The sequence below is a fragment of the Peromyscus californicus genome, unplaced genomic scaffold, assembly GCF_007827085.1.
Source record: "Peromyscus californicus insignis strain IS unplaced genomic scaffold, ASM782708v3 Scaffold_7__1_contigs__length_154581171, whole genome shotgun sequence".
Classification (NCBI taxonomy): Eukaryota; Metazoa; Chordata; class Mammalia; order Rodentia; family Cricetidae; genus Peromyscus; species Peromyscus californicus.
Genome location: NW_026294595.1, coordinates 67,047,897 through 67,060,367, shown reverse-complemented (window position 1 = coordinate 67,060,367; position 12,471 = coordinate 67,047,897). Strand labels below are relative to the sequence as shown.

At 45.5% G+C, this 12,471-nt stretch overlaps 1 protein-coding gene across 1 annotated transcript in view; it reads left to right on the top strand.

Annotated features, from left to right (window-relative positions):
* Cstpp1 (centriolar satellite-associated tubulin polyglutamylase complex regulator 1) overlaps window positions 1-12,471 on the top strand; it is a 162,696-nt gene that overhangs the window by 137,137 nt on the left and 13,088 nt on the right. The window contains 1 exon segment of the mRNA XM_052726637.1: window positions 396-480. Coding sequence (XP_052582597.1) covers window positions 396-480 — 85 coding nt within the window.

The window sequence follows — 12,471 nt, the reverse complement described above, 5'->3', positions numbered from 1 at the left end:
AGAGCCCCTTTGGTTGGAACGTTGTAACTGGTGCCTCACCCAGGGGTGGCTTGGTAGAGAGAGATACCACTCCTAAAATCTCACCTCTTGGGCCAGCTGGGGCGCACGCCTTTAATCCCAGCACTCAAGAGGCAGAGACAGGTGGATCTCTGCTAGTTTGAGGCCAGCCTGGTCTACACAGTTCCAGACCAGCCAGAGCTACAGAGCGGGACCTTGTGGTCAAAAGAAAGAAAAAAAAGAAAAGAGACAAGAAAAGCCTCATTCCTTTACACCGACCTTGCCTTTCAAACCGCAGCAGCATTCCCACAAGACTGGGCCTGAAACCCATGAGATGACCAAAAGGTGGGCAGAGCCTGGCCTGGGGTCCTAATGAGGTCCTTTCCATTGCACTGCAGACTTGCTGACCATGAGGGAGTACCACTGTCTGCTGCAACTGCTGTGCCCGGACTTCCCACTGGAGCTCACGCAGAAAGCAGCCAGGTACGTATGTCCCAAGTCTGCTCTTCAAGCCTGCTGCACTCTGGGGATGAAAGCTTCTCAGAGAAACCAGGACAGCGTATCTGAGAAAAGGCATTAGAAGCCAGGCAGTGGTGGCACATGGCTGTGATCCCAGCACTCAGGAGGCAGAGGCAGGTGGGTCTCTGAGTTCAAGGCCACACTGGTCTACAGAGTGAGTTCCAGGACAGCCAGAGGTGTTACACAGAGAAACCCTGGGGGTGGGGAGCATTAAGAGAGAAACTGGCCTTCAAGTCTCTTGTGGGTTTGCCCCCAGATATCACACTTTCAGTTTCCTAAGGGAAACCAAATTATCCTTTGTGCTTTTACAGGGAACCTTGGGGTCTGAAGACAGAGTCTGAGGGTAGTGAAATAAAACACAGGGTCGGCCAGGCGGTGGTGGTACACGCCTTTAATCCCAGCACTTGGGAGGCAGAGGCAGGCAGATCTCTGTGAGTTTGAGGCCAGCCTGGGCTACAGAGTGAGTTCCAGGACAGGCTCCAAAGCTACACAGATAAACCCTGTCTCGAGAAAAAAACAAAAAACCAGGGCCACACAAATGCATGCACACACACACACACACACACACACACACACACACACACACACACACACAGAGGAGGGTATTCTGAGTAAGAGGAGCAAGAGTGGATGATAATTTATAATCCAGAGATTGAGGGCAGGGCCTGGAAAGGCAGGGAAGGGCTAAACCCCCACTGAGGGAAGAACAGATAGTGTGGTATATGTTAAAGAAGGCTTCCGAGTTTGAGGTTAGCCCAGAACTGTGGTAAGCAGAGAGTGTTAGGGGCCCTAAACCCTGTGTTTGGTTTTACTATCATTCACTTTTTTTTTTTAACCAAATGAAGTAGTTGATTACCTAAATTAACTTAATCATTTAACACAAATCTGAGGTAGGTTTGTGTATTCAAGCTGAGCAAAAGATTTTATTTTCTGAAAAGTTCCCAGTTTCCAAAATAAGTCATATTGCAATCATCCATGATCATTGCTCCACCTCAGTTTACTTATTTTAGTTATGTCTGTCCCCGTGAAGATTCCTCTAGGTGTTCCCACATGCCCTGCCATACTGAAAAGCAGCCGAAGTACAGAGGTTAACTCCCTTAAGTAAACTGACAGATAACTCTGGCAAGTAGCAGAGTGAGTGGCCCAGTTGGCCACAGCCAGGAGACTTCGAATGCAGCCTCTTCACTGGCCTCTGTGTGGGGCATCAGCTCTGCCCAGAGAGTTGGCTTCTTTTTTTTTTTTTTTTTTTTGGTTTTTCGAGACAGGGTTTCTCTGTGTAGCTTTGCGCCTTTCCTGGAACTCGCTTTGGAGACCAGGCTGGCCTCGAACTCACAGAGATCCGCCTGGCTCTGCCTCCCGAGTGCTGGGATTAAAGGCGTGCGCCACCACCGCCCGGCTGAGAGTTGGCTTCTTAAACCAAAGGCCCAGTGGCTCTGCTGTATCAAGACTCACCTTGCTCCTCCAGATGCCCCGGCTCATTCTCTCCATAGACCTGGAGGATGGGAAGTTGGTGGTACTAGCAGCAGGCCCCAGCGTCTTTCTGGGAAAGGACATTTTGTATTCAAGGCTCATGAACTGCTTTTGCTAATAATGTGTACAATTTACAGAAAATTTTGTAACCCCCCCCCCACCTCCCGCTTCCTGCATTGTTCACTGAACTCTCCTTCTCCAGGGAGCACTAGTAGAAGCTCTAATGCGGGGTTTAGTGTTTTCATTAACCCGCAATCCCAAGCGAGTTTGGGTTCTTCCTGTGGTTTGGTTTTGTGTCTTTTGAGACAGTCTCTTTCTGTGTATCCTCCTGCCTCAGCCACCTCAGTTCTGGGATTACAGTAATGCACTATCAGGCCTAGCTTAAATTGTTTTTTAGTTGAAAGGGCAAAAGAAGGGCTGGAGAGAGGGCTCAGTGGCTAAGAACACTGGCTGCTCTTCCAGAGGACCTGGGTTCAATTCCCAGCACCCACATGGCAGCTCACTACTGTCTGTAACTCCAGTTCCAAGGGATCCAACACCCTCATACAGGCAAACCAATGTACATGAAATAAAAATAAATCATTTTTTAAAAAAAAAGAAAAAGAAAGGACAAAAGAAGGAAGAGGATGAGGAGGAGGAGAAGAAAGGAAGGAAGGAAGGAGAGAGAAGAAGAAGAAAGAAAGGGATGAGGAACAGGGTGATGGTGATGATCATGGGAGATTATCTCTTCATTTTGAAAGCAGAGGTAACATCAGAATTCCATGCTAGTTTTCCTTTGGGTTCAGCTCATTTTAAGAAAGATTCAGCCCAAGAGATTGGGGGTGGAATTCATGTTTTAAAAGTCAGGACTTGACAGGCGGTGGTGACACACCCCTTTAATCCCAGCACTCGGGAGGCAGAGCCAGGTGGATCTCTGTGAGTCTGAGACCAACCTGGTCTACAAAGTGAGATCCAGGACAGGCACCAAAACTACACTGAAAAGCTCTGTCTCGAAAAACCAAAAAAAAAAAAAAAAAAAAAAAAAATCAGGACTTAAAAATAGAAATATGACTCTTAAAGAATTCTGATAAGGAGAAGGACCTGGGTTTGGTGGGGCATACCTGTGATCCTCCTAGCACTCCAGGGGAGACTAAGGCACAAAGATTCTGAGTCCCAGGCCAAGGCCACCCTTGGTTCATATGAGACCATGTCTCAAAAGGGGGGCAGGGAAAGAGAAGAGAAAAGGAAAGAAGCATCCACTAAACGTGTGGTCCAGGAGAGCAGGCAGGATCCGCAGCATCCTAGGCTGCTAAACTGTCAGTCAGCATCCTCCTGCTCAAATCATCCTGCTCACCACTCCATGCGTGTCTGCTGAACCAACGAATGCATGTGTGGATATGTGGAGGGTGAGTGGTCCTCAGCTACCACTGGACTCCTCGGTTCTGAGTGACAGAAGAGCAAGAACCACCACCTCTTACACATTCATCAAATGTTTCTCTTCTGATAGTTTTATTGAGGGTGCGGATACAATTCACATACCATACTCTTCTCTCACTTAAAATGTGTCATTTCGTGGCTTTTAGAATATTGCCAGAGCCATGCCCCATGACCACAGTCCATTGTAGAACTTTTTTTTACCTTCAAAAGAGATCCTGAACCGGGTAGTGGTGGCGCACACCTTTAACCCCAGCACTCTGGAGGCAGAGGCAGGCAGATCTCTGTGAGTTCCAGGACAGCCAGGCAGGGCTACATAGACTTTGTCTCAAAAGCAAAACAAAACAAAATATTTATTTTTTATGTGTCTGTGTGTGTCAGTGTGAGTTTATGTGCACCACGTGTGCACGAACACCAGGAAGCAAGAAAAGAGCATCAGGTCCTCCAGAACTGGAGTTAGAGCCCGTTGTGAGCAACTTCATGGGTGCTAGGAACCAAACCTGGATCTTCTTCAGGAGCAGCCAGTGCTCTTAGCCACTGAGTTGTCTCTCCAGCCCCACCGAATATTTCTTGGGTGTCAGTTTCATACAAGCAGCTACTATGAATACTGGATATAATCATTAATAAAATGCATTCCTGCCCCTCACAGAGCAATGTTTAAATTTAAAGTGGACCCCTTGAGTAATTGCACTGTCTACCACCTCTTTCCATATATCACCTTGGTTTCTCTCACTTCGGCATAGCTGCTGTCTTCCCTTCCCATTTGTTTGTTTGTTTGTTTGTAGAATTGTGTGTATGGATGCTTTACCTGTGTAACACTTATGTGCCTACTGCCCACAGAGGTAGAAGAGGGTGTGGGATCCTGTGGACCTGTAAGCCACCATGGGGTCCTCTGGAAGAGCAGCCAGTGCTCTGGACCACTGAGTCCTCTCTCCAGCTCCTTCCTTTCCCAGTCTTGATAGTCTATGGTAAACTTAGGGGAGGAAGCCGCAGCTTTGCATTCGCCACACCCATTTCCACAGATCTTCTAAAGATCAGATTTGTGTAAGCACTGCAAGATTATAAATAATAGGATACTCTGAAAACACCAGTCCTGGTCTAGGTGACTCAGCAGTTAGGAGCACTGAACAGGCAAGAGGCCTGGAGTTCAGATCCCAGAATTCACAAAGCAAGCCAGCACCCCCACAAACACCTGTAACTCCAGCTCCCAGGGATCCATGACCCTGTTATGGCCTTCGTGTGTGCACAGAGACACATACACTGCATATATATGCACTAGATACTTCGTGCGTGTGTGCTGAATGAATGCATCAATAAATGGATATGGGAATATTTGTACACCATTTTACACACACACACAAATAAGCAAGATCTTTATTTTAAAGGTTTAAAAACAGGCTGGAGAGATGGATCAGCAATTAAGAACATTTGTTGGTCTTATCAAGTACTTGGGTTCAATTTCCTAGCACCCACATGACAGCTCACAATTGTCCGTAACTCCAGTTCCAGGGGATCCAACACCCTCCTCTTCTGACCTCCACAGGCACCAGGCATGCATGGGGTACACAGACATACATGCAAACAAAATACATTAATAATAAATTAATTTTTTTAAATAAATAAAAGTTTAAAAACAAAAATGAGGCTGGGCAGTGGTGCACGTCTTTAATCCCAGCACTCAGGAGGCGGAGGCAGGCAGATCTCTGTGTTTGAGACCAGCCTGCTCTACAGAGTGAGTTCCAGGACAGGCACCAAAACTACACAGAGAAATCCTGTCTCGGAAAAAAACAAACAAACAAACAAAAGTGAATTCTTCCTTTTTGTTGAGACAGGATCTCAGGTAGCCCAGGCTAGCCTGGTGCTCACTATGTAGCTCAAGATGATCTTAAAATTCTGATCTCTGGTCTCTACCTCTCAAGTATTGATGAAAACCAAAATTCTTTTTTTTTTTTTTTTGGTTTTTCGAGACAGGGTTTCTCTGTGTAGTTTTGCGCCTTTCCTGGAACTCGCTTTGGAGACCGGGCTGGCCTCGAACTCACAGAGATCCGCCTGCCTCTGCCTCCCGAGTGCTGGGATTAAAGGCGTGAGCCACCACCGCCCGGCGAAAAACCAAAATTCTTAATGCCGTGTCACGAATATATACTTTGTACAGTTATCAATACAAAGAGGCTTCTGGTCCTCTGTGGTAAGAGGCTTATGTGCTCCTCGACAGAAAAGCACCCTCTCATTATGAGGAATAAGCACAAGTACAAATAACAGAAGTGCTGGGGGACTGCACAGGGGAGTGGCTGCAAAGTAGAGATGAATTCAAAGTTAGGGGAATTTGGTTTCCTCCGTAGGTGTGAGTGTCTGGCTTCCCTGTCCACCTGTTCCTCAATATCATTCACACACACACACACACACACACACACACACACACACACACACCCCGCACCCTACTCCAACTGCCGTGTGTACTGGAAAACTACCCAGAAAATGCCTCTGGACTGCGAAGCTCTTCTTGCTTTGTCCTGAAAGTCAGAATGCCAGTTTTCCCATCAAAGGGCCCAGGCATCTGACTGGAGTTACAGATGTGGGTGGTTAGCCTGTAAGGCTGATTCCTGCGAGAAGAGGAATTGCCCTCGCCCATCCACTGCCAGCGTACTTATTCAGGGCCCTGAGGTCTGGGGAGAGGCTGCAGGAGGCTCCAGCCTGTGATGATGCCTATGGAAAAGAATGTAATCCACAGGCAGCTGTGAACCAGAGCCTGAGCATGACATGGCATTTCCACAAGTGCCTGCCTTAAGGGCAGCAAGCATTCTGGGCAGGCCGTGGGGCAGCAGGTGTGAGCTAGGAACACAGGAAAGAGCTAACATTCTCTCCACCAGCAGCCCAGCCAGAGACGCCTCCACCTCAGCATTCTTTCAGGAATGAGAAAAGGTTATCCCTGTGGTCAGCAGAGCATCTCCATCTCATCCTCTAAGCTAGGAAGCTTTCCTGAGGGCTTGGGAACACAGAGCACTTGCATAGTCTGTGTACAGCCCCAGTTCAATCCCCAGCCCTGCAAAACCAGAGCATGTGATTGGAACCAGACCTCTGGATTTATGCCCTTGTGCCCTTGAGGAAGTTATTTCTCTGAGCATCACTGTCCTTATTTGTAAGGTGGTAATAATTGTCTGTAATGTGCTTAAAATAATGCCCTACACAGAGTAAACTTGCAATATCAGTTAAAAGTAGTACTATTTAAACGTAACCTACTGGAGCACAGGTGTAGAAAGAGGTGGGTGTGTGGTGTGGGAGCTGGAGAGCTGGCTCAGTGGTTGATAATGCTTACTGCTCTTACAGAGAACCCAAGTTAGGATTCCAGCACCCATGTCGGGCGGCTCTCAATTGCCCCTAACTCTAATTCTAGGGGATCCAACACTCTTCTCGCCTCGGTGGGCACTACACTCACTTGCACATACAAGCACACTGACATAATTAAAAATAACAAATAAAACCTAAAAAGAAGAAAAGGGTAAATATACAGCCCATCAGAGCCCATTTACTGGATGGCAGTAAGGATATCCCTTAACTTTGCTGAGCCCTGTTTCCATTTCTATAAAATGGAAATAATAATAACCATAGAGGTTTTGTGAGATTTCAGTGACACTTATGTAAATTGTTTAGCAAATTTAATAAATATTAATTTAAGTCTAGGACCCAGGAGGCAGAGGCAGGCAGAGTTCTGAGTTCAAGGCCAGATTGGTCTACAAAGCAAGTTCCAGGAAAGCCAGGGCTACACAGAGATCTCAAAAATAAATAATAATAATAATAATAATAATAATAATAATAATAAACAATAATTAAATCAAACATCATGGTGCATGCCTATCCTACTAATACTCAGAAGGTAAGGCAGGAAGATCAGGAGTTCTAGGCCAGCCTGGGACACATTATACCTTATCTCAAAACAAAAACCAAAAATAAAATGAAGTAAGAGTATATAAATAAGTAAATAAATAATTCATTGTTATGATAATGTTGATATTATTATTACCAGATTTTTTCAAATTGAGCCTGGAGAGATAGTTCAGTAGTTAAGAGCACCAGCTGCTCTTCCAGAGGACCTAGGTTCAATTCCAAGCACCTATATGGTGACGTACAACCACCTATAATTCCAGTTCCAGATCTGATGCCCTATTCTGGCCTTTACAGGCAATGTGCACACATGATACACAGACATACATGCAGGCAAAACATCCATGCACATAATAATAATAGCAATAATAAGGTGGGTTTTTATGTAAAAATAGATGAAAGTGCTTTCTGGCTTTTTTCCATTTCACAATACTCAGAATATGATCTAACAAGACATCAAGTAAAGGCAAGACCACACCTGCTTAGCCTCTGGCTCTGTCCTCCTAACTAAGGGGACTGTCACCTATAAGCCATTTGAAAGCAACACAAGATTTCCAAGCCATGGGTAGATTTGAGGCAGTGTCCTTCCCCTGTACTGTCCTCAGAATCACCTGAGGGGCCTCTTAGACCCCAGGTAGCAGCCTCACCGGAGTTCAAGAGTTCTAGGGCAGGGCTCCAAAGGTTCCTGTTTCTAAATCGTCCATGATGATGTGGACGGTCTAGGAAGCACACTGAAGAACCACTGGTTTAGAGTATTACCCTCAGGCCCCCTCTGGCATTCTTGCCTAGGGTAGATTAAATTGCTCACATTCCCTTCCTTATTGTCATCTGAAACAGAGACCACACCTCTACTGGGGATCTGCCCGAATAGGAAAGGTATTGTTGGCATCATTGTGTTAGGAATAAAAGCACAGAGCTCCAAAAGCATAACACTCCTAGAAAGCCCAGCTTTAGACAAAGTCACTTACATTCTGGAAAGTCACAGTATAGCCTGATGGGCAAGGATAGGTGCCAGAGCCACACAGCCCTGGGAATTCAAATGCCAAGTCCTTCACCAATAAGCCTATAGTCTTAAGTTATTTAACTTTGCAAGAGATGGTGGTTCATGCCTAGAATCCCAATAATCTCTTGAGGAAAGAATGAATTCAAGGCCAGCCCAGGCTACACAGTGAGTCCCAGGCTAGCCTGAGCTACAATAGTGAGACCTTGTCTTAAAAAACAATTAGCCGGGCGGTGGTGGCGCAGCCGGGCGGTGGTGGCGCACGCCTTTAATCCCAGCACTCGGGAGGCAGAGCCAGGCGGATCTCTGTGAGTTCGAGGCCAGCCTGGGCTACCAAGTGAGTTCCAGGAAAAGGCGCAAAGCTACACAGAGAAACCCTGTCTCGAAAAACCAAAAAAAAAAAAAAAAAAAAACAATTAGGGCTGGAGAGATGGCTCAGCGGTTAAGAGCACTGGCTGCTCTTCCAGAGGTCCTGAGTTCAATTCCCAGCAACCACATGGTGGCTCACAACCATCTGTAATGAGATCTGGTGCCCTCTTCTGGCCTGCAGGGATTCATGCAAGCAGAGCACTGTATACATAATAAATAAATAGGGAGCTGGAGAGATGGCTCAGATGTTGAGAGCACCGACTGCTCTTCCAGAGGTCCTGAGTTCAATTCCCAGCACCCACATGGTGGCTCACAACCATCTACAATGAGATCTGGCGCCCTCTTCTGTATACATAATAAATAAATAAATAAATAAATAAATAAATAAATAAATAAATAAATAAATAAATAAATAAATCTTTTAAAAAAACCAATTATTTAATCTCTCTAAGTAACAATTTTCCCATCTATAAAATAGAAATAATGATAATAGAGATGAGATAATCCATGTAAAACCCATGTTATATACCCCAACAAATTACTTAATTTTTTACACTTGATTTTAGTCCAAAGGCTGAAAAGTGATCAAATTATCTGATTTTTCAAATTGTAATGTAGGGGCTGAGCATGTGATGCACATTTTTAATCCCAGATATCAGGAGGCAGAGGCAAGCACCTGGATGCTGCTTGGAAATGCAGGTTCAGCTATTACAACTACAGAAAACCCTTTTAAGTTAATCAACTCCAAATGGATCAAAGACCTTAATGTAAGATCAGAAGCCATTAGAGGGGAAACACAAGCTATTGATGTAAAGAGGAGTTTCTGAGTAGGACTCCAGCCTCTCAGAAAATAATGCCAAGAGTTGACAATGGAAGGCAGGCATGGTAGTGCATGCCCTTGATTCCATCCCTCTGAGGGTAGAAGCAGACATAGTTTTGTGAGTTTGAGACCAACCTGGTGTCTATAGTGAGTTCCAGGTCAGCCACAGCTATATAGTGATGATATCTAGCTTCAAAAAGAATGTTTTTAATTAAGAATTTTTAAATACATGTATAGTATAGTGAATGAAAAGTGGTACCTCACTCCTATATTCATTCTTCAAGTGTTTGCTGAGTGTCTGGTATGAAGTGGCAAAAGAATTCTTAACCATGTTACGAAAAGCCCAGGCCCAGTGAGCAAGACAAACACAACTGTCCACAGACGAAACTGTAGTTCAGCAGCCAGTGTTCATCAAGCACGCGTGCCATTCCCGCGAGGTACTCTGGGTACTGCAGCTAGAGCAGTGAACAAAAAGTCCTTGCCTTTGTGGGGCTGGGGCTGATATCCCAGAAAGACAGGGGAGGTACCATCAAAGAAGCAGAAATCTCCTAATGGCAAGTGGAACCCTGGCCTCAAATGTCAAATGCTAATTACTAGACCAGGGGTTCTCAACCTTCCTCATACTGCAACCCTCTAATACAGTTCCTCGTGATAAAACCAACCATAAAATTGTGTCATTGCTACTTTATAACTATAACTTTGCTACTGTTATGAATGGTAATGTAAATATCTGATATGCAGGATATCTGGTATGGGACACACCCCCAGGGGTCGAGACCCACAGTTTAAGAGCAGTTGTAATAGACCAAGAAATTAAAATGTAAATGTTCTGTTCAACAAAAGATACCAACAGCAAAATTGGGGACTGCAGCATAAGCCAATAGCAGAGTATATAACGTAGCATGGACAAGGTCATGAGTTCAATACCCAGTACCATGACCCACAAAAAAGATGAAGTTGGTGACATGCTTGAAGTCCTAGCTACATGGGAGGCTGTGGAAGGGGAATCACTGACCTCAGGAGTTTGAGTCCAGGCTGGGCAATATAGTAAAACCCATATTAAAAGTAAACAAACAAAGCCTGGCCTGGTGACATAGGCCTGTAATCCTAACTACTGAGGTTAGGCAAAAGGATCATAGGTTCAAAGCTTTCCTGGACTCCTGAATGAATTCAAGGTGAGCATCAGCAATTTAGTGAGACCCTATCTCAAATTAAAAGATATGAAGAGGACAGGATGTAGCTCAGTAGAGAAAAAGGCCCTGAGTTCAATCCCTAGTATTGTTTTTTATTGTTGTTTTTAAATTGATCTAGGTGGCTGGAGAGATGGCTCAGTGGTTGGGAGCAGGGGCTGCTCTTCTGGTAGACCCGGGTTCAATTCCCAGCACCCACATGGCAGCTCACAACCGTCCCCTTTCCAAGGGAAAAAAGAAATAAATTTTTAAAAAAATTGATCTAGGCATTGTGATACACATCTTTTTTTTTTTTTTTTTTTTTTTTTTGGTTTTTCGAGACAGGGTTTCTCTGTGTAGCTTTGCGCCTTTCCTGGAACTCACTTGGTAGTCCAGGCTGGCCTCGAACTCACAGAGATCCGCCTGGCTCTGCCTCCCGAGTGCTGGGATTAAAGGCGTGCGCCACCACCGCCCGGCCGGTGATACACATCTTTAATCCCAGCACTCGGGAGGCATAAGCAGGCAGACCTCTGTGAGTTCAAGGCCAGCCTGATCTACTTACTAAGTTCCAGGCCAGCCAGGGCTACACAGGGAAACCCTATCTCAAAAGAGAAAAAAGAAAAAAGAAATGAAAGAGAATATTTGTTATATTAGGCTCTAGAAGTTCGAGAACTTCTAGAATGTTTTACTTACTTGTAATTCCACTTGGCAGGAAGATCAGAAGTTCAAAGCCAGCCTTGTGTACATACCAAGTTCAAGGCCAGCCTGAGCCACATGAAACTGTCTCAGAAACAAAAACAAAAAAAGAACTTTTACAAGCTGAATTGAAGAACACAGGTGTTGGGTTATTCTCTGCCGTAATCGGAGAGCTCATGGACTTGAAATGAAAAGGGAAAGGCAGGATTTGACTAGACAGCAGAGCAGTGAAAGGACCAAAGAATTCGGGGCACAGTGTGCAAAGCAGCTAGTCTTTCCACTGGTGGTGTGCCTGCAGAGAGCCATGGATAGGGCAGGAGGAAGGGAGGCCTTCTAGGCTGCACATTCGGTTCAGGTCTTTACCTCCCCAAACCTGTGAGCAGTCCACCTAAGCCCTGAGGCTTCTCTGGTGGTTCTGGGATAATGAGGCTATAAGTTGTCTGCAGGGAAGCAGCAGAGGCAGGCCTGGATCTCGAGCCCTTCTGCAGGCAGGTGCCAGAACTGAGGCCAGGAGCAGGAGCAGGAGCAGGGCAGAGGCCTAGAAAGGTTATTGCCAACATGGAGTCCAGGCTGTTTTCTTAACAGATACAGCAGATGGCCTAGAACCTGTGCTCAAGACTCAGAAAGACCTGGATTTCAGTGAGAGCTCTTTAGATGCTAGCTTGTGATCTTGGTTAACTTGTGACACTCTTCTGAACCTCTATGTCCTTGTAAATATGCTTACCAAACTCCTCTTACCAATAAGAGGAGGCGGGGCTCATCAGGTAGAGGCATTTGCCACTAAGAATGACACCTGAGTTCCATCTCTGGGACCCATCTAGAAGGAGAGAACTGACTCCCTTAAGCTGACCTCTCACCTCCACACATGACTGTGGCACGAGCTGTCCACCTCCATATACACAAATGAGTAAATACAACTTTAATTCAAAAGATCTGAACATGGATATTAAGCATTATTGTTATTAATATTGCTCTGGGTCACACTTGTCAGGCCCTACAGGGTAGATGGGATAGGGGTGCTCTAGAAGTACAGGCTGGCACCTAGGGAAAGCTGTGACCTATATGTCCTATGCCTTTGAGGACTGGACTGGGGTAACACATCTCTCACCCAAGCCAGAAGAGAGAGACCCAGGAAACCT